Genomic DNA, 23,031 nt, shown 5'->3' on the forward strand with positions numbered 1-23,031 from the left:
CCCGCCTAATTCCATCCAAAACTGGGAGGAGTTGGTCGAGAAGTTCCACGAGCAGTTTTATCGGCCGGGGATGAAGATGTCAGTCTCTTCATTAGCACGGATGGCTCAAGCATCTGATGAGTCACCAATGGATTATCTTACCAGGTTCAAATCGGCTAGGAATTGGTGCCGAGTGCCTTTACCCGAAGTCGAATTTGTCAGGCTTGCTTTGAACGGCCTTGATGTCGAATACAAAAAGAAATTCTTGGGGGCAAATTTTCGGGATATGTACGAATTGGCCCAACATGTCGAGCAGAATGATTATTTGCTCCGCGAGGAAAAGACTTCGAAGACTCCAACTCGGGGAACGATTTACAAGAATCCTACTCTCAATTATGCATCAACCGAGGATGAATGTGTTAGTGTGGATGCGGCTGAGATAGTAATAGATAAGCCATATATTTGCAAGGCATTGACTCAGGTTGATTCTAGAGAAGCCAAAAGTCGCTCGACCACTGAAGGAACATCGAAACCGTCAAAGGTTTATACTTTTGATATTACCAAGGCTGACGCAATTTTTGACCAACTGTTATCAGCAAGAATCATTAAGCTTCGGCCCGGTCATAACATTCCTAAGGCCGAAGAGCTTAAAGGAAATGTGTATTGCAAGTACCACAATTCGAGCCAACACACGACAAACAATTGCGTCGTATTTCGCGATAACGTCCAAAGCTGGATTGATAATGGCAAACTGAAGTTTCCCGAGAAGAGGATGAGTGTTGATACTGATCCATTCCCCACGGCAACAGTAAACATGGTCGACGCGTACCTACCCAAGGACAAAGGGAAAGGCAAGGCTGAAGTGGTTGAGACACAACGCCCGCGGAATCAGAATGTTCGGCCACAGTTCATGGCCGATTTTCGTTCAAATAAACCACCTACGGTTTTAACGGGGCCCGCTATTGTCAAACCTATGATGGATTATAGCACCGATGAAGATAGTGGGACGGCGGTTTTGTGCAGGAAATGTAGAGCGAAGGTCGACAGTGAACCAGAGGAGAAGCCTTCTTCGCGACCCGTGGCCTTAACTCGGCAAAAGATAGCCAATGAAGGCCAACATCATGGGGTTTTTGGGAGGCTCGGTCCTAAAGTACGGATGGAAGAGACACCCCCGGTCAGGCGGCGCCTCGATTTTGATGCTTCATTTTATGACGATGATTACTATAAGCGTAATTCTAGCAGTTCAGGATCATCGCGGAGTCAAAAGACCTTCAAGCCTCCCGAGCCTAGAGATCAACGTTGGTATACATACCATTCTTCGAAGGGCGTTTACACCGCGTTGTCCAAATCTCAGAAACGCCGGCATCAACGGATAGATTGCATGGCTCGCCGACAAGCAGCCCAAGAAACTTCGGCCCCTAAGTGGCGGCCGAAGGATACAGTTGCCACTGATGAGGAGCGACCACCTCGAGCAATTATGACAGAGTTGGCTCAGGGGAAACGGCTGATCGATCAAGATGTCGAGACCATGTTTGAAGAAGCTGATAAACGGATCAAACTTCTCATTTGACCAGGGGAAATGAAGGCACGTCTTGAACATTTCAGGCAAGAGGCCGAAAGCAAATTATCCCCGCTAGCTATACAAGAGCCTTTGGTCAAAATTCGACGGAATTTGCATCCCCCGTTCCTTGGGGAGTCTTTAGAGTATATGCGAGAATTTCATAAGAATCATTCGGCCAACGATCTGTATGGTTTGCCGAATGCATGCCAGGACACCATTGATCTGATACTGACTTGTCTGGATGCCGAGCGGATCATCCAGAAGACCTCAGATCCAGGATTGAAAGCAAGGTTCCAGCACATACGAGAAGCTCGTGTCTTTGGATTTGAAGTCGACCCGTACATCGATATCAATGCAGCCGACCTTCCTTTCTCGCTGAAGGACCTTCAGTATTTAAGATATCACTTTGAAGTATTTTCGGCGGTTTCTCTCTTCGGCCTTACGACCGATGAAATCGCACGTATTGCCCGTCTGGATGCTTATCTCGACACTAGGGATGCTCGGCTACACTACCAGGAGCAGGTTCAGGTATTGACCCCAAGTTCATTGTCAATCTCAACCTTACCTGAGGCGGTCACGCAGAACCAACAAGTCTTCGAAGCAGCTCCACCGAGTGACGTCATTGAAGAAGGGACAGAAGAGTCTCGTTGTCCGACTTTGACGACAACTGAGTCCGTAGTCGCCGACCAACCGAACGAGGAGGGTCTTGGCCAAATGGGCCCTTCAGTCCTGGATAATATGGAAATCAGTATGGTCCATGTGTTACCTGCCGATTTTCAATCAAGCACGGCTCAACCAAATTTCCTTGATGGAGATGTGGTTGCCGAGGAACCCGGCCATGTCGATTTTGTATCGATTGCTGAAGGCGAGTCAACAGCAAAAGATGATAGTCTAAAGGCCGCTTTGGCCGAATTGTTCCCTCGTTCATCGTCGGCTAAGCTTCACCATTTAAAGTCACTGTATGTGACGGCCCACATCGAGGGATATCCAGTTTCTAAAGTTTTTGTCGACTGTGGAGCTACCGTTAATATCATGCCTCTGAACATCATGAAGGCCTTGCGCCGTTCAAATGACGAGCTTATTCCGTCAGGAATCACAATGAGTAGTTTTGTCGGTGACAAATCCCACACCAAAGGTGTACTACCGTTGACTGTAAATATTGCCGGTCGCACCCATATGACTGCTTTTTTCGTGGTTGATTCCAAAACCGAGTATAATGCATTGCTCGGCCGAGATTGGATTCATTAAACCAGTTATATTCCTTCATCATTGTACCAAGTGCTTGTTTTTTGGGACGGCAAATCGATCACTGTTCATCCGGCCGATAGCCAGCCCTTCGAAGCTAACATGATACAAGCACGGTATTATGACGATCACGTCGGCTACATTACTTTGCAGGGCTTCAATGAAGAGGGACGGCCGACTCGAATTTCCGTTCAGAAAGCTATCGAGGTTGGTGCCGAGACTGTCCAGCAGGATTCGGCGAGACTCGGGTTAGCTAACTTTCTCCCCGAAGCCGATGTTTGACACCGATCAGGAAACACGCAGGGCCGCGGTTTCATCTACTATGGAACGACTGCTGGCCCATTGGTATAGGATATCTAAACAACCAAATTCGGGCATCAACCTCGTCGAGTTCCTTGCTGAGGGAGATAATGGGCCTGTATTATCTTTTGATAAAATTCGAGCCGCCCCGGCCGAACTCGAAGATCATCGGCCCCTTGTTAAGGACCCTTTGGAAGAGATTAATGTTGGGACAGCCGATGACCCATGGCTTTTGTTTATTAGTGCGTTACTTCCCCAACGAATGAAAGACGAGTTTCGTACCTTGCTTATGGAATTCAAAGATTGTTTTGCTTGGAGTTATCATGAAATGCCCGGCTTAGATCGTGTACTCTGGTCGAGCATGAATTATGTATTAAGCCCGGATTTAAACCTTTCCGTCAGCCACCTCGTCGATTCTCGACCGAAGCACAACTCCTGGGGGGCAGGCTAGGCCAAGAAATACCGGTGCTACGACAATTATACCCGGCCTTGGTCAACCAGCAAATCCTCCGGCACGACGATGTAATACGCACTCGAGTCATGTCTTTACCTTCGTTGTTAGACCGACAAGATACTGTAGAGGTCTGCACCGTCGAGGCAACACCAGATGATTGGAGAAAACCCATTATGCAGTACCTTGACAATCCCAATGAAAAACATAGTCGCAAGACACGAGTTCACGCCACGAACTATGTCACGTACCAGAACGAGTTATATCGAAAAGGGGAGGATGGATTACTACTGCTATGCCTCGGCCTTCAAGAAGGTGCTCGGGTGATCTCGGAAGTTCATGAAGGGGTTTGCGGAGCTCATCAATCCGGACGGAAAATGCGATGGTTACTTCGACGGCACGGCTATTTTTGGCCAAAGATACTAAAGGATTGTATCGAGTTTGCACGAGGATGCGTACAGTGCCAAATCCACGGGCCAATACAAAGGGTCCCGGCTGAATCGTTACATTCGGTCATTAAACCATGGCCATTTAGAGGATGGGCCATGGACGTAATCGGTAAAATCACGCCGACTTCTGGAGCTGCTAAGCATGCATGGATAATAGTCGCAACTGATTACTTTACTAAGTGGGTCGAAGCAAAATCATACGCCGAGTTAACATCTAAAGAGGTTTGCGACTTCGTGGAGGAACACATTGTGACCCGGTTCGGTGTACCGGAAACGATCATAACCGACAATGGAACAATCTTCACAGCCGAAAGGTTTAAAGAATACACGGCAAATTTGAAAATTCGGTTGGAACAGTCCACACCGTATTATCCACAGGCGAATGGGCAGGCCGAGGCGAGTAATAAAGTGTTGATCGGCATCCTCGAATAAATAATAAAAGAAAGGCCTGGCATGTGGCATTTGAAGTTGAACGAGGCATTATGGGCATACCGAACGTCGCCCCGGTCGGCGACCGCGACAACCCCATACGCATTAACCTACGGACACGATGCAATGTTACCAGTCGAGTTGAGCATAAATTCGTTGCGATTAATTGAGCAAAGTAGTTTGTTTAGCGCCGAATATAATCAGTCCATGAGACAGGAACTAGAAGATTTGGAAGAAGCGCGGCTTGACGCTTACAACTTGTTGGTGGCACAAAAACAGATTGCCGAGCGGGCCTATAATCAAAAGGTGCGACAGAAAACATTCGGCGAGGGTGATTTAGTGTGGCAAACGGTGTTGCCCGTAGGAATAAAAGATCCTAGGTTCGGCAAGTGGTCGCCGAATTAGGAAGGGCCGTTTATTGTGCATAAAGTATACGGAAAAGGGGCGTATCATCTTAAAGACCGAACCGGCGCGGTCCACAGATTACCGATTACCGATTAATGGGAAGTTTTTGAAGAAATATTATCCGGTCACATGGGAAATGCGGGAATAGTAAACCAGTCCATTAAAATTGATAAGTATTTACAAAATGAGTAGGTCGGTTGGTTTACATTCAGATACATTTAAGGAGAAGAGGGAAGAAGAGTGCTGAGCAGAGCCTTCAACTCCAACCACCGCACGTCGGCCATGAGGACTTCGGCTTGCCGATTCTTTTTGTCCAGCTTCAGCCGCTCGACTCATTTTTTGGCTGCCGCATACTCGGTTAGGCAATCCTTCCCGCCTGACTCGAAGTCCCTAGCAAGCTCGAAAGCAATGGCCGACCGACGTTTTGCTAGTTCGGCCATCTGACGGTCGAGCTCGGCTAACGCGTCTCCTTTTGCCCGTAAATCGTCAATCTTCGGACGGAGGGTGTCTTGAACGACCGTGGTGGCTTGCAGGTCTTGTTCGGCCTTTAGAGCGGTCTGGAAGATACTAAATGTCTCCCGAACGCGCTCCAAAGCAGATGATGCCCGAACAATGGCATCTCCGTTCAGGCGACCGTCGGCTCCAAGGTCGTTCAGACACACGCCGAGCAGATCAAGACCATTGCGCTCAAGTACTTGTGATGATGAGAGCGACATGACTTCTCGCAGCTGGGTTAGGGCGCTGAGATCGGCAGCTTCGGTCGTAGCGGCCGAAGGGCCAGACTCGGCAGTGGTACTGGAGAGGAGGGCTTTGAATTCGACCTCCCAGGAAGCCTACACATACAAATCAGGTTAAGTTTAAAAGAAGTCATGACAAGAGTAGCAAGAAGGTTTCGTTTTTTTTAACCTGCCGAGAGGAGACCTCGGCCATGTCTCCAGGATCGTTAGTCGAACCTAAAGAACTCAATGGCCGAGCCCAGTGTTTCAGGTTGCTTCTCAATTCACGCGGCCGATGGAGGTTATCTATGTTTGACGGCCACTGAGGCGGCCACGAAATATAGATAACGCCCTTCGGCGCGTAGAATTCTCGGTGAAAAGAATGTACAGGCACCTGACATTTATTATTTTCCTCGTTTAGAATTCTAAAGAAAAAAAGCAATCAAGGAAAGATGGTCGAAGGGACTTACGAAGGCCGAGGTAACCTCCTGTGGAGGAATATGGAAGCCCTGGTCTTGAGGATGAACGGGCGATTCCGCCGTCGCCTCGGGTTCCTCGAGCGGGCGTTTGCCACGGTCGGCTGCAGATGGGCCGACCGGAACAGCCGTTTCGGAGGAGGCAGGGACATCCTGATCCTGGGGAGGAGCGAGGAGTTCGGCCACCGCCGTTGGCTCCTCGACTGGGCGCTTGCTACGATCAGCCGTGGAGGGGCCGGCTTGAACCACCATCTCTGACCTTGGGGAAGGTTACCGACGGGAGTGAGGGCGATTTGCCAGCGGGACCTCGTCGCTCCCCTCACTCTCTTCCAGGATGAAGACCGAGGGTTTTGGATTTTCAGGGGCTGCTCCCTTGGTCGCAGAAACCACCTTTTTTGGAATGGGTGCCTCCTCGACGGAGGGAGGCACAACTGGTGTATCAGCCCCAGAAACAGGTCGCGGTCGAACTGTCTCTGCGACCGGGGCGGGCTGTTTTTTGACCAAGGGTTGAACAACGGCAGGAGAAGGGGAAACACTGGGAGTTGTCGCCCCTGTAGTTTGACTGGAGATGACATGGATCTCCCGTGCGCCTTTCTTTGCCAGTTGTTTTACCCGCTTGGCAGGTGGCGGAGGTTCGACGGTCGGCTCGGCCTCTTGGCGAGGTCGTTTGGTTGGCACGGCCCGAACAACAGCTTCCGTTTTTCTCGAAGGCCGATTACCTGAGAAGATAAGAATAATTCAGTAAGGCAAATCGATATGCAAGGTTGGAAGGAACCGGTGATAAATGAAAAATTACCTTGAGTTTGGGGAGCCGAGGCCTTCTTCGGACGGTCACCGAAGAGTTTGTTTAGCACCTCTTCGACCGGAGCACCAAAGAACTCCCGGATGTAATTTTCCCACCACTCACCGAAGATGTCGGTGCAATGGGTTTCTGGGGTGGCTGGTCGAAGGCGGAATTTTTGGCAGCGCTCTTGGAACTCCCTCACGGCAGTATTACATTCCGTCTCCGAGGAACAAGGCTCACGTCCACGGCTTAGGATTGTTCGCGAGGAGAGAAGGGGGACGGGGCAGCCCTGAAGGTAGCCGAGTTGTCGGGCAAGGAAGTTCGGATGATATACTTCCCAACCCAACCGTTTCCCATCACAGCCGAGAGGGAGGTCGCGAGCAAGCACAAACGACCCCCAGGTCTGACGAAGATCGGCGTCTTCCTCCGAGCTCCATGTAGAGGTAGGCAGCCTGATGGAGGAAGGATAGTCTCGACGACGACATATCAGGAACTCGTCGTTCGGAAAGTATGCTGGTAGAGCAGGATTTATCGACTTCTTGCTCGGTTTAGGGCAGAGTATGTTCCAATTCATACAGTATCTGAGATGTTTTGAATTCATCTGCTATGGTGAATATGTTGGTCAAGGCAATTTTAAGTTTGAAATAATGCATGAGCTGGCGTTTTCGTATTCGTTTTTGTTTAGCTATGTTAATGTTTGAGCATCTCTTGTGTACTTTTGGGTACTTTGGATGTCAGGTTTTTTCTCACTTTATTTTAATTTGTCAAGGGTACCTAAGTCTTGGATATTCGACACCGTTCCTTTCGTTGGGTGCATCTTATATGTATCCATCCTTGGCTGCTGCCAAGGCAGCTGTAATTTCTGTGGGTGAAGAGATAGCAACTCTCGGACTGCCGTCAGGGATCTGTCCTCTTGTCTTCGTTTTCACCAGTTCAGGAAATGGTACATTGCTTGTTCTTACTAAGCTTAAATGTCTTTAACATCTAATAGCAAAATATATCTTATGTAATTTTATTTCCTGTAGTTTCTTCTGGTGCACAAGAGATATTTAAGCTTCTTCCTCATACTTTTGTGGAACCAAGCGAACTTCCGGCGCTATTTGGGTCGGTAAGTAGTAAAACTAGTACAGTACATGTGGTTCCAACTTGGTCTTGTATGATAACAATAATAGAAGGAAAAATGCACTTCTAATTTGGTTCTTGTCGACTAGAGAGACATAAAGTTTAGGTGGAAACAGCTCTGTACAAATAGATGTCACCCTTCTTTGTGTTAGGTTTTCAATTTTTTTACTGATAGGCCAAGGATGCTGCTCAAACTACTCGAAAGTCGAAAAGGATCTTCCAAGTATACGGTTGTGTTGTGACTAGTAAAAACATGGTTGAACACGAAGATCCAACAAGAGAATTTGACAAAGTAAGCCCTGATCTCATAGTCATCTTTTAATTCTTCATTCCTCACTTCTTGTTTTTCGCCATCGTATAACAGAATATACGAACTCAAAACGTCTGCATTTTTCAGGCACTCTGGATTAATTTTTCAGGAACTCAAAACTCAGAATTTGACAAAATAACCGATTGCACATCATTGGAAAACAATTTGTTGAATCAGGTTCCTAACTCTCTTCTTAATTTCTCTTGAAATTAATTTGTTGATACTTGAGACATCAGATCACAGACTGTTAGTAATTAGTTATCTAAACATTATTTAATTTTGTAGGAATCTCTTTGGCGCTTTGGATTGGAAATTATTCTTCCAGGCACTAAAGTTCCCAAGTGGTTCAGCTATACCTCTAAACATCCAACAACATTTGAACTTCCATCAGAAAATGAAGGTGAAGAAGCTGTTAGAGGCAGTGAATGTTGTTTTGAAATTCCTCTAAACTTACAAGATGAGACTTCCGGATTGGCTCTATGTATTGTTGTTGAAGCATCGACTCCTTATGATCCTTATGTTCTCATCAACGGGGAAAAAGACTTTTATCCTAATTTGAAGTACAACATTGAGGCAACTTATGTGTGGTTCAAGTTAGTGGATTTAGACGAGCAGCAGAGAGATACATGTCAAGTCATATTTCAATTCCTGGAAGGCTCACACATTAAAAGTTGGAGGGTGCACGGTCTATTGCTCAACCAAGACGAACTGCTTCCCTTGTCATTAGGATCAACGAGTAGTCTTGAGAAGAAGCCTCTGTAAGTTGTGAGTGTCAAAGAACTTGTGCTCACTGTTTCTTGACATACAGTAACTTGGTCAATCTGAGTTAATGGTTAAGAAAATTATGGAGCCTTATTTGGTTAGGTTTAGGAGTCCTTATTTAGTGCAATTAATTATGAAAACCTTATTTAGTTGAGAAAGAGTTCGTTACCATTTAGGACTATAATGAAATCCTAATTGATTTGGAATATCCCTTTAATCAGTTAATAGGCCGGATCAAAGGGATGAGCGTCTATATATTAGGAGGTCCCTACACTCACAGCATCATTTTATTCTAGTGCAAAACCCTATTTTTGTGCACAAGGACTCTCAGCTGCTATAGTGTAGAAGTTCCTCCTTGAAACCCTAGCAGTCATGGCTTCTTCTTCTTCCTCCACTTCGGAAGATAAGTTTATTTCCCTTTTAATTGTTTGATTGGTTTATTGTAATTATTTTGGTTTTATATGTGATCCTAGTAACTTGTTGATTTTCAGATTACATCTTACAACCTCGTCCAAGTGGACCCCCAGATTATAAGTATGATCAGCTACAGCAATGGCCTTCCTTGTTTTCGGAGCTAGCGGATGATCATATAAAATGGAGGCATATTGATCTCAATGTTCCTGTTAAGATTGAGGATGAGCAGGAGCAACCGTCCACTTCAAAATCTCAGAGTGTCACTACTAGAAATTATAATTTTGCCGACAAATTATAAGCTGACAAAGCAACATTTTGTTGGCACAAGAGTCCTTTCTCGATGAAAATTTTAATTTGTCGGTTGAATACTCACGCTAGAACCAATTTACAATGTCAATCTTAGCCGAGAAAATTGAAACGTTAGTCAACGATCATTTTGTAGGCGTAAATTCGATGCCCTGACAAATTTTGTTTTGACGAGTAAACTTTGACGGGAACTTTTCCTTCTGTATTGAAATATTAGCCGATGATGTGAGGCAACAAAGTATTTCATCGGCAAATTGATTAGAGAGGCAATAAAGTACGTCATCGGCAAGGTAACAATAACTCTATGTGAGAGGTTTTCACCAGTGCACCTTTCCAATTTTTTCTGTGGAACGCAATCAAAGCTCTTGGCGACTATTTATGCTCTCATTCTCTCATTCTTGTTTCTCTATATGAAGGGGAGCATAGATAAAGAGATATCTAGCATTTCATATTTCTGGATTGTAGTTTAATGCCATCAATAATCTATATTGACAATTTGATTTCATAATATGTGAGTGTTTGAAAAAGTTCTTCCTATCAATTCTAACTCCAAACTACTTTCTAGCAACAGATAACTTGGTTTAGGTTATGATCAATTATTAGTCAATTAGTCAATGTATAAAATTACTAACATGTGTCATCTAGTAATTCATGATATGATAAGTACTTGTTAGTGTTTACAAGCAGTATCCAATTGTTTAAAGATTTTTTTTTTTCTTGAAGATAAGTGCGTTATTGATTAAATATTAAACTTTGAGTGTGCGGATAAACTTTTGTTGGTGCATATACAATCACCCTATCCTTACCATGGTATGTTTTCTTATGTCATCCTTCTTGTTTATTATTATTATTTTTAAATTATCATTATTAAAGAGAGAGGAAAGATTTTAAAATTATTACAATAAATTAGAAGATATGAGAGTTTCAAATCCGAGACGCATGGGTGAAAACCTAACACCTGATTCACTAAAATATTAGATCATATGCAAAAAACAAAAAAAAATATATTTATTTATATAAAAGTTTACATTGAAAAAAAAAATCCTATCCTGATTTGTCAATTGAATGAAAACCAATATTGCTCATCCGATTGAATGCCTAAAAGGACTAACAATTAGTTATTAGTACCAATTAAAGTGTAGGTAACATTTTGGAGAAATTCTTAAAGTAATTGTCACACTGTTACTAACAAACTCTTGTAAAGAAAATTAACTGTTATATTTTACATTAAAATATTAATTATATCGCTCATATCATATTATGACAAGTAAATTAGTAACCATGGTTCCATGACAAACAAAAATGGCAACAATGGGAACAATATCCACGTTTGTAATATATTATCCGTCCAATAATGCATGCGTGATAACTCGATAATTTTGATAAGAGGGAGAGAGCGAGTGGTCCGAGTGCGAAAAGCACTCATATTATATGAGTAAATACGTGATAACTTGTCCCGACCGGCAAAGAAGTGGAAGTCCGTTACGTCACCGTACCTGCGGAAACAGTCCCACGTGATCATGGACCTACTAGGGGTGGAAATTTTTACCAAATTGCCGTACCAACCGTCTTACCAACCATACCATATCAAATTATTACCAAAACTTTGTACCAATTGGTAATGGTATGGTATTTGTACCGTACCATAGTGTTTCAGTAAGGTACTGGTATCCAAAACTAGTATCGGTAGTATATCGTACCTACCAATATTATTAATATTATATTATGTATTTATTCATATAATTATTTGAGGGCAAAATTAATAATAATTATTGTAGAAGTGTAAAAAATGTAAAAAAAAAAAATATATATATATATATATATATATACAATCACTCATAGTGATAAGCTTTACAACTTTCATGCAAGGGTCAGCTTCAAAATCCAACACCTATAATCCATAAACCTTAAATTTATATTTAACCGTCGATTGTCATGTACGCTTTATTCTTCTTACTGAATTTCATTTTTTAAATTTTCTTTTTTGAAAATATGATTATCTGACGGATGTAAGAAGTTGAACGGTTCAGATCTTTGATATCACGTTTCGATATTTACGGTTAACTGAAATATGAGTCAATATCATACAGTTTGTAGAAACTTTATAAACATCAAGCAATATTTTCCCTAACTATAAAACTATGAACATAATATCAACGGTCCAATCTGTTCATCTTTCTACATCCTCTAATAGATCATGTTTTCAAATAAGAAAATCCGAAGAAAACAAAATTTGATGAGAAAAATGAAGCGTAAATGTAAACAACAATCAACAGTTAAATTTTGATCTATGATTTATATGATTATAATGGCGAATTTCAAAGTTAAGCTCTTCACGAAAGTTGTAAAGCTTGTAATTACGAGTGTTTATATATTTTTTCTATATTTTTTACACTTCTACATTAATTAAAAAATATTAGATTTTGGGCAAACTAAGTGGCGTAAAACAAAGTGGCAATTACCATTGGCATACCATATCAACCAAACTATTTGGTATACCAAGTTTGGTATGATAATGGTAATAGATTTTGCTGTACCAAATATTTGGTATGGTAATTGGCACAAAGGTTTTGGTACGGTAATGTACCAAAACCACCCCTAAGACCTACTGGAAGCTCCGAAGGACAAGGATTGTCTGCCCTCCTTGTTCCCGTGCTCTCTCGTGCCCTCCTATTTTGTGTGGTCAAGGTTAAGTCACGTCAACATTTTATATTATTTTTTTATAAAGATAATAAGACAAAAATAAATAGTAATATAAAATGTTGACGTGGCATAACCGTAACCACACGGATAGAAGAACACGGGAACAAGGAGGGCACACAACCCTTGTCCAGCTCGGAAACCCATGTACTGTAAAGTGTTGATCATCAGCATGGCTGAGTCACGACTCGGTCGCTGACTCACGTGAATTATCACATGCATGCGATTAGAAATAAAAGCACCAACTTCTCGAAAGATTGTTCAGTGTGACCGATTATGGGATATGTGCTAAAAAGTTAATAATTTAAAAAATAAAATTTCTCACCATTTTTATTAAAATACGTGATGTACAAATTTCCCCAACTTCTCATATCAATATCATCCACCTAGCTGCATGTGCTCACTTGTCACTTTCTCTCTCTTCATTTTCTTTCTCAAACTTTCATACCTAATACCTACACCAACAAAACGATCACACAAAAATTCAACAAGTTACACGTTTTTTGTCAGGTAAAAATGCGTTTCTGATCGCTATGTTTCGTCTCGATTTTGATTTTGATCACTGTGTTTTTTTGTTTTCGTCGATTTGGTCATTGCCTTTGGCTTGTTTGAAAATTTTCCAGTTTCCAGAGTTGAATTGTTGAAATAATTTGGTGTTGGTGTAGATTTTGGTTTTGGTTTCGATTTCGGTTTTTTATTAAGATTACAATGATTGGAAATGGGGTGGTGGGGATTTTGGCCGAGTCTGTGAACAAGTGGGAGAGAAGAGCGCCTCTGACGCCGCCTCACTGCGCTCGGCTGCTCCACAGCGGAAGAGATAAAACCGGAGTTTCTCGGATCATACTGCAGCTCTCGACGAAGAGAATTCATCATGATGCAATGTATGAAGATGTTGGATGTGAAATCTCTGAGGATTTGTCACATTGTGGTTTGATCCTCGGCATCAAACAGCCAAAGGTACTAATTTTTCGTTCGTTTTATATACCATCAAGTTTGTCAATTGATTTGCATACGTAAACAGAATAGTTTAGAATATCGCCTTGTAAAGAGAAAGTTTGTCGATTGATCACAAATTTTGATACAATTGTTTGGATTTGGTGCAGCTGGAGATTATTCTGCCGGATAGAGCTTATGCGTTTTTTTCGCATACTCATAAGGCTCAGAAGGAAAACATGCCACTCTTGGATAAGGTCTTGTTTGATTTGCTTAGTTTACGTTCCGTTCTGTGATTTGTTTTTCCTGTACAGAATCTAATGTGCATACCAATTTTATGAGCAATATGGGATGTGTAAGAATGGTTCTGCTAAGGCTTCAAGAGTTGCAGGATCCACCTAATCCGTAACCAAGACGAATTGGTTTCCTTGCCTTTGGGATCAGACAGTAATGTTGGAAAGAGACCTCGTTTGCTTTAAACCTCGGATATCTCGTGGTCGTCAAGAGCGATGTCTTCCCTTGTACTCGGAGCCAGCGGATCATCCAAACTGGAGGCATATTGATAAAGAAGTGACTTCTATACTCACATTTTCTGCTTAAACTCTCGTCCCTCGTTTTTCTAATCTTCGGATTGAATAAACCAATGGAGAAAAAAAACAAAACGAGGGTGGCTGCTTTATGAGAGGCGCACGAGCAACCACTCACTTCCATCCGCAACGCGATTCACTACTGTAGAAATTTTCATCTCTGAATAATTTCTTACTAGCCAAGTGTGTGGACTTCATTAATTAATGTTTGAGTTCCTTTTTATTATTAGTTCTGCATAAGGAATTGAGCAATACTTAATTAGACTCCTAAATGGTGAAGAAATTCGTCTTCCATACACTTTGTGACTTATTATAGAATTTCGCACTCATAATTTAAATTATTTATATTATAAATCAACGTATAAACTTACTAATACGTGTCATCTAGTAATTCATGATATGATAAGTACTTGTTAGTGTTTACAAACAGTTGTTAGTATCCAATTGTTTAAAGAATTTTTATTCTTGAAGATAAGTGCGTGATTAATTAAATATTAAACTTTGAGTGTGCGGATAAACTTTTGTTGGTGCATATACAATTACCATATCCTTACCATGGTAAGTTTTCTTATGTCATCCTTCTTGTTTATTATTATTATTTTTAAATTATCATTATTAGAGAGAGATGAATGATTTCAAAATTATTACAACAAATTAGAAGAGAGGAGAGTTTCAAATCCGAGACCGAAACGCATGGTTGGAAACTCAACACCTGATTCACTAAAATATTATATTATATGCAAAAAAATAATTAATTATTTATATAAAAGTTTACATTGAAAAAAAATAAAATCCTATCTTGATTTGTCAATTAAATGAAAATCAATATTGCTCATCTGATTGAATGCCTAAAGGGTGCGTTTGGTACGCAGACGGAACGGAACAGAACGGGACGGGACGGGACGGAACGAAGGTGTAATTTTTGAAAAAGACATGGGGTATATTTGTCTTAAAATGGTAAAACATTGTGTTCCACAGACGTGGAACAAACCCGTTCCAGGGGAAGGTGGGACGCAAAAACACCCAAAATCTGTTCCGTAGAACAGCCCGTTCCACCCATTTTTGGCGCACCAAACGCGGGACAGAACGCCTCGTCCCGTTCCGTCCCGTCCCGTCCCACGTACCAAACGCACCCAAAAGGACTAACAATTAATTATTAGTACCAATTAAAGAGTAGGTAACATTTTGGAGAAATTCTTAAAGTAATTGCCGTTACTAAAAAACTCTTGTAAGGAAAACTAACTGTTATATTTTAAATTAAAATATCAATTATATTGCTCACATCATATTATGATAAGTAAATTAGTAACCATGATTCCATGACAAACAAAAATGGCAACAATGGGAACAATATCCACATTTATAATAGGGTGTGATATTCACACACACTATTTTACTTCTCACACATTTTTGATAATTTTTGTCCATTGATATTCTTCAATTCATCTGATTCGACAATCAAAAATTAAAAAAATATGTGAGAAATAAAATAAAATGTATGAATATTACACCCCTTATAATATCCATCATTATCCGTCCAATAATGCATACTTGATAACTTGACGAGAGAGAGAGAGAGAGAGTGGTCCGAGTGCGAAAAGCACTTAAATATGTGATAACTTGTCCCAACCGGCAAAGAAATGGAAGTCCGTTACGTCACCATGCTTGGGGAAACAATCCCACGTGGCGTGATCTGGTGGGATCATGGACCTAGTTGAAGCTCTGAAACCCATGCCACGACTCGGATAAAAACAGTAGTTTGTCCTTTTTCTCTATATACTATAAGGTGCGCTTGTCGTTTTCAACTCTCCTATAAGCCTTGGATTGGCTTTCTCAAGATAGGTTTGAAGTCGATTAGTCTAGTTAAGCTAATCCACTTCTTGAATCACATAAAGAGGTTTCTAGCGGTCAAAGAAATGAGAATTCGTAGTTTGGTTTGAAGGCGACTTGGCCGTTCAGTATTGATCCTAAAAGGCCAACTTATAAGCGCATAAACTTATTTTTTTCACGATTCGGGTATTATCAGTCAATTGAATGTGTTTCGTAAGCTTTCTTCTAAGCCCAGTAACAAAACTTCTTTTCGAACTAGAAATATATAAAATAGGTGTCACAGCTGATTATGGGTATGGCTGAGTCACGACTCGGTTCCTGACTCACTCACGTGAATTATCACATGCATGTGATAGACATAAGAGAATTTTAACAAAAAAATCATGGTACTGTTTATTTTAACGAAAAAACATATTTTTTACACTAAAAAATTAATTCTAGTTCTATTTACTTTATTTTAAATCTTAAAAGTTTTCAAACTTTTTTTTCATAAGTTTTCTTATAAATAAAAGCACCAGCCTCCCAAACTTTCCTACCGAATTACCTACACCAACAAAACGATCACACAAAAATTCAACAAGTTAAACACATTTTTCGTCTGGTAAAAATGCGTTTCTAATCGCTGTGTTTCGTCTCGATTTCGATTTTGATCACTGTGTTTTTTTTGTTTTCGTCGATTTGGTCATTGCCTTTGGTTTGTTTGAAATTTTTCCAGTTTCCAGAGATGAATTGTTGAAATAATTTGGTGTTGGTGTAGATTCTGGTTTTGGTTTCGGTTTCGGTTTTTTATTAAGATTACAATGATTGGAAATGGGGTGGTGGGGATTTTGGCTGAGTCTGTGAACAAGTGGGAGAGAAGAGCGCCTCTGACGCCGTCTCACTGCGCTCGGCTGCTCCACAGCGGGAAAGATAAAACCGGAGTTTCTCGGATCATACTGCAGCCCTCGACGAAGAGAATTCATCATGATGCAATGTATGAAGATGTTGGATGTGAAATCTCTGAGGATTTGTCACATTGTGGTTTGATCCTCGGCATTAAACAGCCAAAGGTACTCATTTTTCCGTTCGTTTTATATACCATCAAGTTTGTCAATCGATATGCCGACGTAAACAGAATAGTTTAGAATATCGCCTTGTAAAGAGAAAGTTTGTCGATTGATCACAAATTTTGATACAATTGTTTGGATTTGGTGCAGCTGGAGATGATTCTGCCGGATAGAGCTTATGCGTTTTTTTCGCATACTCATAAGGCTCAGAAGGAAAACATGCCACTCTTGGATAAGGTCTTGCTTGATTTTCGTATGTTTTGAGCGGTTTTAAATACTTGCTTTCTTCGTTAGCAATTTATAACTCTCTGTGTGGTGTCCAGATCCTAGCAGAAAGAGTGTCTCTCTATGATTACGAGCTTATTGTCGGGGATCATGCGAGAAGACTACTTGCATTCGGAAAGTATGCTGGTAGAGCAGGATTTATCGACTTCTTGCTCGGCTTAGGACAGAGTATGTTCCAATTCATACAGTATCTGAGATGTTTTGAATTCATCTGCTATGGTGAATCTGTGTTGTTCAAGGCAATTTTAGGCTTGAAATAATGCATGAGCTGGCGTTTTCGTATTCGTTTTTGTTTAGCTATGTTAATGTTTGAGCATCTCTTGTGTACTTTTGGGTACTTTGGATGTCAGGTTTTTTCTCACCTTGTTTTAATTTGTCTTAGGGTACCTAAGTCTTGGATATTCGACACCGTTTCTTTCGTTGGGTGCATCTTATATGTATCCATCCTTGGCTGCCGCTAAGGCAGCTGTAATTTCTGTGGGCGAAGAGATAGCAACTCGCGGACTGCCATCAGGAATCTGTCCTCTTGTCTTCATTTTCACCGGTTCAGGAAATGGTACAATATTGCTTGTTCTTACGAAGCTTAAATTTCTACAACATCTAATAGCAAAATATATCTCATGCAATTTTATTTCCTGTAGTTTCTTCTGGTGCACAAGAGATATTTAAGCTTCTTCCTCATACTTTTGTGGAACCAAGCGAACTTCCGGCACTATTTGTGGCGGTAAGTAGTAAAACTAGTACGGTATATGTTGTTCCAACTTGATCTTGTAAGATAACAATAATAGAAGGGAAAATGCACTTCTAATTAGGTTCTTATCGACTCGAGAGACATAAAGTTTAGGTGGAAACAGCTCTGTACAAATAGATGTCACTCTTCTTTGTGTTAGGTTTTCATTTTTTTTTTTACTGATTAGGCCAAGGATGCTGCTCAAACTACTCGAAAATCGAAAAGGATCTTCCAAGTATACGGTTGTGTTGTGACTAGTAAAAACATGGTTGAACACGAAGATCCAACAAGAGAATTTGACAAAGTAAGCCCTGATCTCATAGTCATCTTTTAATTCTTCATTCCTCACGTCTTGTTTCTCGCTATCGTATAACAGAATATACTAACTCAAAACGTCTGCAATTTTCAGGCCGACTATTATGCACATCCAGAACACTACAACCCTGTTTTCCACGAAAAAATAGCCCCGTATGCATCTGTAATCGGTATGCTTTACACTCTTCTATCAATTTTTTAGACAAATCAGTAGAGTTAATGTCATTAAATGAATGCCTTGGATTTTAACTTAAGGATTTTCGAAACCTTTGGTTCTCAATTATCGTTATCCATTTCATTCTCTCATCCCATTAGATTTTAAAAAGACAAAATTTACTCTTTATGTTCTTTTCGCCTTGCAGTGAATTGCATGTATTGGGAGAAACGATTTCCTCGCTTATTGAGTACCAAGCAGGTTCAAGATCTAACAAAGAAAGCAAGTGTGCTTGTTGGAATCGCTGATATAACTTGTGACATAGGGGGGTCAATAGAATTTGTCAACCAAACCACATCAATTGACTCACCTTTCTTCAGGTACAAGTCATAAACACCACCTCAAAAAGCATTTTCTTGCTCACAAAATAGCATTTGCAGCTTTGAAAATAACAGTTCTTTCGGTAACATGGTTTGCAGATACGATCCTGTGACTAATTCTTACCATCGTGACATGGACGGCGCTGGTGTGATATGTCAAGCTGTGGACATTCTTCCGACAGAATTTGCAAAAGAGGTGCACTACTTTCATCCCTGCCTTCTTTTTCAATAAATGCAGTAATTCTAGAATAGTCTAATGCCAGAGATTATACTTCTCGTGGTTTGATAAAACATTTCTTTAATTTTGGGAAGGCTTCGAAACATTTTGGAGACATATTGTCCAATTTTGTTGGTAATTTGGCTTCTACAAAAGACATTACAAAGTTGCCTGCACATTTAAGGAGAGCTTGCATTACCCATGGAGGAGCACTTACCTCATTTTATGAATATATTCCGCGTATGAGAAAGTCAGACTCAGAGTAAGTTTCGCTTTCATTTCACATATATACTTGCCCTTGTTCTTTGGTGTTAAGCATATATTCTCTTTTTGATTTGCAGAGAAATATCAAAGAATCATGTTAATCACAACTACAAGAACTACAACATATCAGTAAGTTTCTCTATTTCTATTAACAATTTCGGATATTTCTCCGCTTATCATGCCATATATGCTGAGTTTCATTCTAAATCACAGGTATCTCTCAGTGGTCACCTATTTGATCAGTTTCTGATAAATGAGGCCTTAGATATCATTGAAGCTGCAGGCGGCTCCTTTCATTTGGTTAAGTGTGACGTGGGTCAATGTTCGAATTCTCTATCATTCTCCGAACTTGAAGTAAGTAGACCTCTAGCCAGTTTGGTCATCGGAGAGGTTCACTTTGGTATCTTCGAGTACAAGTTATCTTTACGTCAAATTTCATAGCATGAACTCGTTGTTATGGACAGGTGGGTGCAGATGACACGGCCGTTCTTGATCAAATTATCGACTCTTTAACTTCTCTAGCGAATTCAAACGAAAATCATGACTTAAAGCAAGAGAAAAATAAGATTTCTCTGAGTTTTGGTGAAGTCCAGCACAGTCCCACTAAAAAGGGAAATGACACGAAAAGAAAGGCTGGGGTTCTGATTATTGGAGCAGGCCGGGTCTGCCAGCCAGCTGCTGAGATGTTAGCATCAGTTAGCGGAATGTCATCCCACGAATGGTACAAAACATGCTTTGAAGATGAATTCGAAGAGATTAATGATGTGCAAGTTACTGTTGCATCTCTCTACCTAAAGGATGCTGAAGAGGTATGGCTGCAGAAAATCACATATTTCAAAAACCTGCTTTCAATTCTATCATGATGTATATTTTTTCATTCAAGAATGATGCGCAAACTTTTATGTGTTCATCTCATTTTTTTCGCGTTTGAACATTTTGATGCTGAAATTTTGGAGCAGATCACTGAAGGTATTCCAAATGCAACAGCAGTTCAACTTGATATTTCGGACACTGGCAGTCTGCATAGGTATATATCGGAGGTAATGACTTTTCTACAGTACGGTTTAAAGAGCAGTTTTTGAATTTCAGAGAAATCGCATGCCTAGCAGCTATATTACATATGATCAAAATGATTTGTTTAACTTAGATGTGTACTATTTTCGGTGTTCAAAACTTGCAAAGCTTCCATCGCACTCTTATATTTTTGGTGTTCTTTGTTTCCCTCATGCAGGCTGAACTTGTTATAAGTTTACTGCCGGCTTTTTGCCACGTTACTGTAGCAAATGCATGTATTGAGGTACTTCACGTTGCCTCACTGTTATATTTTCTTTGTTTTTCGTTCTTTACTTTTTCTGCCTTCCTTCAGCTAAGGAAAAAGGTTTTGTGTCTTCATTCAGCTTAAAAAGCATCTTGTCACTGCTAGCTATGTTGATGAATCCATGTCAAAACTGGATGAGAAGGCAAAGAGTGCTGGTATTACGATTCTTGGTGAGATGGGCTTGGACCCTGGGATAGGTAATGACTTATGTCTGGAAGTGCTTTTAGAATAACCAGAAACGCCTTCAAATGATCAAAAAGAGAACAATTGAAACTAGTCCTTGTGATGGCAAAAACTTTGGCATATTAGTAATGCAACTACTATTTTGATTTCGTCCGACTTCAGATCATATGATGGCGATGAAGATGATCAACCAAGCCCACGTTCGGAAGGGGAAAATAAGGTCTTTCACTTCTTACTGTGGTGGACTGCCATCCCCAGCTGCAGCAAACAATCCGTTAGCATATAAATTCAGGTAACTCGGATTGGATACCCTCCTTAATTATATCTACTGTTTATAGTTTTACTTCTAACTTCTATTAACCTATCATTTCAGCTGGAGTCCTGCAGGAGCTATTCGAGCTGGACGTAATCCTGCAACGTACAAATCTAACGGCAAAATTGTAGAAGTTGATGGTATGTTGTCAGTGATGAGCTATTTTGATTATCATAATGAATACGAGTCATTCTGCACTTTTTCACTTTTATCTTTATGGTACAAAATTTCAGGGAAGGATCTTTATGATTCAGCTGCGAAATATCGGGTTCCAGACCTTCCAGCCTTCTCGTTAGAATGCCTTCCAAATCGCAACTCCCTAGTTTATGGGGACTTGTATGGAATAGGACATGAAGCATCAACAGTCTTTCGTGGAACTCTTCGATATGAAGGTATGACATTGCTTGGCTTCTAGGTTAAATTAATGCTTAGATTCTTACTTGAATTCTATTTTGCGTAGGGTTCGGAGAACTAATGGCAACGCTTTCAAGAATTGGTTTATTCGAATCTGAACCTCATCCGCTTCTTAAGGATGCAAATAGACCCACGTTCAGGAAATTTTTGTCTGAACTCCTCAAAATGAAAACTGAAGATCTGGACAGACCTCTGATCGGAGAGAAAATCATCCCCGAAAGGATTGTCACGCTCGGATACTGCAAAGAGCAAGGAGCTGCTGTGAGGGCAGCTAAGACTATCGTGTATGCACATTGCACCTCTTACCCGTTTTCTTTCCATTCTTCTTGTGTGCTTGTATTTTCTAGACAGAGTAATACTGAAATGTATCGGTTTGTTCTCCGTTGTGGAACAGATTTCTGGGACTTCACGAGCAGAAAGAGATCCCCGCCTCTTGCAAAAGCGCATTTGAAGTTGCTTGTCTTCGGATGGAAGAGAGATTAGCGTACTCCAGCACGGAACAGGTAGGTTACTTGTGAGACAAGTGAAACAGCGTTATGATAGCCAAGTCATTTTACACCAAAATTATGCATAATCTGTGTGATTTGTGGTCAGGACATGGTGCTTTTGCATCATGAAGTGGAGGTTGAGTTCCCGGATGGACTTCGAGAGAAGCATACAGGCACTCTACTGGAATTCGGGAAAATGAAAAGCGGTAAAATGATCTCCGCCATGGCGTTCACTGTGGGAGTCCCGGCGGCCATTGGAGCTCTGGTACTTGCTACACGTTTCTATGATCTTCTATAGTATGCAGTGAGATAAATCCCTAACCAAATTTACTTCCTTGCAGCTCATACTTGGAAACAAGATCAAAACGAGAGGCGTCTTGAGACCTATCGAACCAGAAGTATACGTCCCAGGTCACCACTTGCTCTTATTCTTCATGATTTAGCCGTTTCGACATGAATTTTCGTTGTCCGCAACATAACTGGTGTATTTTTGTGGTGTTGCAGCAATGGATATACTACAAGCTTATGGAATCAAGTTAATGGAGAAGATCGAGTGATCCGAACCATCTCCGTTCGTCCTTCCTGACAAATATCGACGGATCCAACTTGAAACTCGACGCGCTACTGCCTGGTATCGCTCGGGCGCAAGGAAGCACAGATATTTGAAAGGAAGTGTATGACGTAAATTATGTAACAGGGCTCCAGTGAGAAGTTTGCAGTGCCTTTTTTTCTAAGTTTAGCGGAAAATGGCGTCTGCAAATGGGAGGAGCTTACTGTTCCTACTTGGTGTAAGAAAAATAATGATGCGAACAATGAATTTGACAGTTTATCAGATCAAAATTCAAACACTTGAGTTCTCCAGGAATGCTTTGTGATTACATCGAATTGAGCCAGTTATCGTGTCGGGTTCAAACGAACTTGATCAAACGGTAACGCTGTACAAGTTTGTGCAACAAAATTGAGAAACAACCGATTCATAAGTTCAATGCAGTGTGCAGGCATTTTCATGGTTGTCAAAAACAAAATATTAGGGTTAGAACAAAATTCGACATCTCAGTCGTTCTACTAATAAACTGCAGCAGCAGTTAGGGGTGGGTTCGATTTCAATCAGTTCAGTTTTAATCAGTTTTCGGTTTTTCAAACCCACCCCTGGCAGCAGTAATGG

The 23,031-nt window shown here is 41.1% G+C and overlaps 3 protein-coding genes across 3 annotated transcripts; all 3 read left to right on the forward strand.

Annotated features, from left to right (window-relative positions):
- The first annotated feature begins 7,301 nt into the window (after positions 1 to 7,301).
- LOC108171435 (uncharacterized) lies at positions 7,302 to 9,701 on the forward strand. The gene is made up of 7 exons (XM_070811353.1): positions 7,302 to 7,353; positions 7,565 to 7,738; positions 7,821 to 7,903; positions 8,093 to 8,209; positions 8,315 to 8,404; positions 8,513 to 8,855; positions 9,481 to 9,701. Exons 2-7 carry the CDS (start codon positions 7,618 to 7,620, stop codon positions 9,699 to 9,701), a joined length of 975 nt encoding a protein of 324 aa, XP_070667454.1. The 5' UTR covers positions 7,302 to 7,353; positions 7,565 to 7,617.
- A 3,082-nt stretch (positions 9,702 to 12,783) lies between these two features.
- Positions 12,784 to 14,225, forward strand: LOC139189173 (alpha-aminoadipic semialdehyde synthase-like). Its single transcript, XM_070807561.1, has 4 exons — positions 12,784 to 12,919; positions 13,075 to 13,366; positions 13,513 to 13,599; positions 13,734 to 14,225. Exons 1-4 carry the CDS (start codon positions 12,804 to 12,806, stop codon positions 13,749 to 13,751), a joined length of 513 nt encoding a protein of 170 aa, XP_070663662.1. The 5' UTR covers positions 12,784 to 12,803; the 3' UTR covers positions 13,752 to 14,225.
- Positions 14,226 to 16,272: 2,047 nt separating this feature from the next.
- On the forward strand, positions 16,273 to 22,714 carry LOC103454158 (alpha-aminoadipic semialdehyde synthase). Its single transcript, XM_070807562.1, has 25 exons — positions 16,273 to 16,360; positions 16,517 to 16,808; positions 16,956 to 17,042; positions 17,129 to 17,258; positions 17,473 to 17,646; positions 17,732 to 17,814; positions 18,008 to 18,124; positions 18,230 to 18,305; positions 18,498 to 18,669; positions 18,769 to 18,865; positions 18,982 to 19,148; positions 19,228 to 19,279; positions 19,364 to 19,504; positions 19,615 to 19,959; positions 20,110 to 20,190; positions 20,382 to 20,447; positions 20,548 to 20,665; positions 20,814 to 20,943; positions 21,025 to 21,104; positions 21,198 to 21,356; positions 21,425 to 21,662; positions 21,773 to 21,881; positions 21,973 to 22,131; positions 22,208 to 22,277; positions 22,371 to 22,714. The coding sequence occupies exons 2-25, from the start codon at positions 16,560 to 16,562 to the stop codon at positions 22,421 to 22,423; spliced, it is 3,153 nt and encodes a 1,050-aa protein (XP_070663663.1). The 5' UTR covers positions 16,273 to 16,360; positions 16,517 to 16,559; the 3' UTR covers positions 22,424 to 22,714.
- The last annotated feature ends 317 nt before the right edge of the window (positions 22,715 to 23,031 follow it).

This window comes from Malus domestica, chromosome 02, assembly GCF_042453785.1.
Source record: "Malus domestica chromosome 02, GDT2T_hap1".
NCBI lineage: Eukaryota > Viridiplantae > Streptophyta > Magnoliopsida > Rosales > Rosaceae > Malus > Malus domestica.

Bases quoted from the DNA above. Each gene is read 5' to 3' on its own strand.
- LOC108171435 (XM_070811353.1), top strand. From the start codon at position 7,618: ATGTATCCATCCTTGGCTGCTGCCAAGGCAGCTGTAATTTCTGTGGGT. The intron at 8,210-8,314 runs GTAAGCCCTGAT...TGCATTTTTCAG, and splicing joins CAACAAGAGAATTTGACAAA to GCACTCTGGATTAATTTTTC. The intron at 8,405-8,512 runs GTTCCTAACTCT...TTAATTTTGTAG, and splicing joins AAAACAATTTGTTGAATCAG to GAATCTCTTTGGCGCTTTGG.
- LOC139189173 (XM_070807561.1), top strand. From the start codon at position 12,804: ATGTGCTCACTTGTCACTTTCTCTCTCTTCATTTTCTTTCTCAAACTT. The intron at 12,920-13,074 runs GTAAAAATGCGT...GTGTTGGTGTAG, and splicing joins AGTTACACGTTTTTTGTCAG to ATTTTGGTTTTGGTTTCGAT. The intron at 13,367-13,512 runs GTACTAATTTTT...GATTTGGTGCAG, and splicing joins TCGGCATCAAACAGCCAAAG to CTGGAGATTATTCTGCCGGA.
- LOC103454158 (XM_070807562.1), top strand. From the start codon at position 16,560: ATGATTGGAAATGGGGTGGTGGGGATTTTGGCTGAGTCTGTGAACAAG. The intron at 17,259-17,472 runs GTATGTTCCAAT...AATTTGTCTTAG, and splicing joins CTTGCTCGGCTTAGGACAGA to GGTACCTAAGTCTTGGATAT. The intron at 20,944-21,024 runs GTAACTCGGATT...CTATCATTTCAG, and splicing joins CCGTTAGCATATAAATTCAG to CTGGAGTCCTGCAGGAGCTA.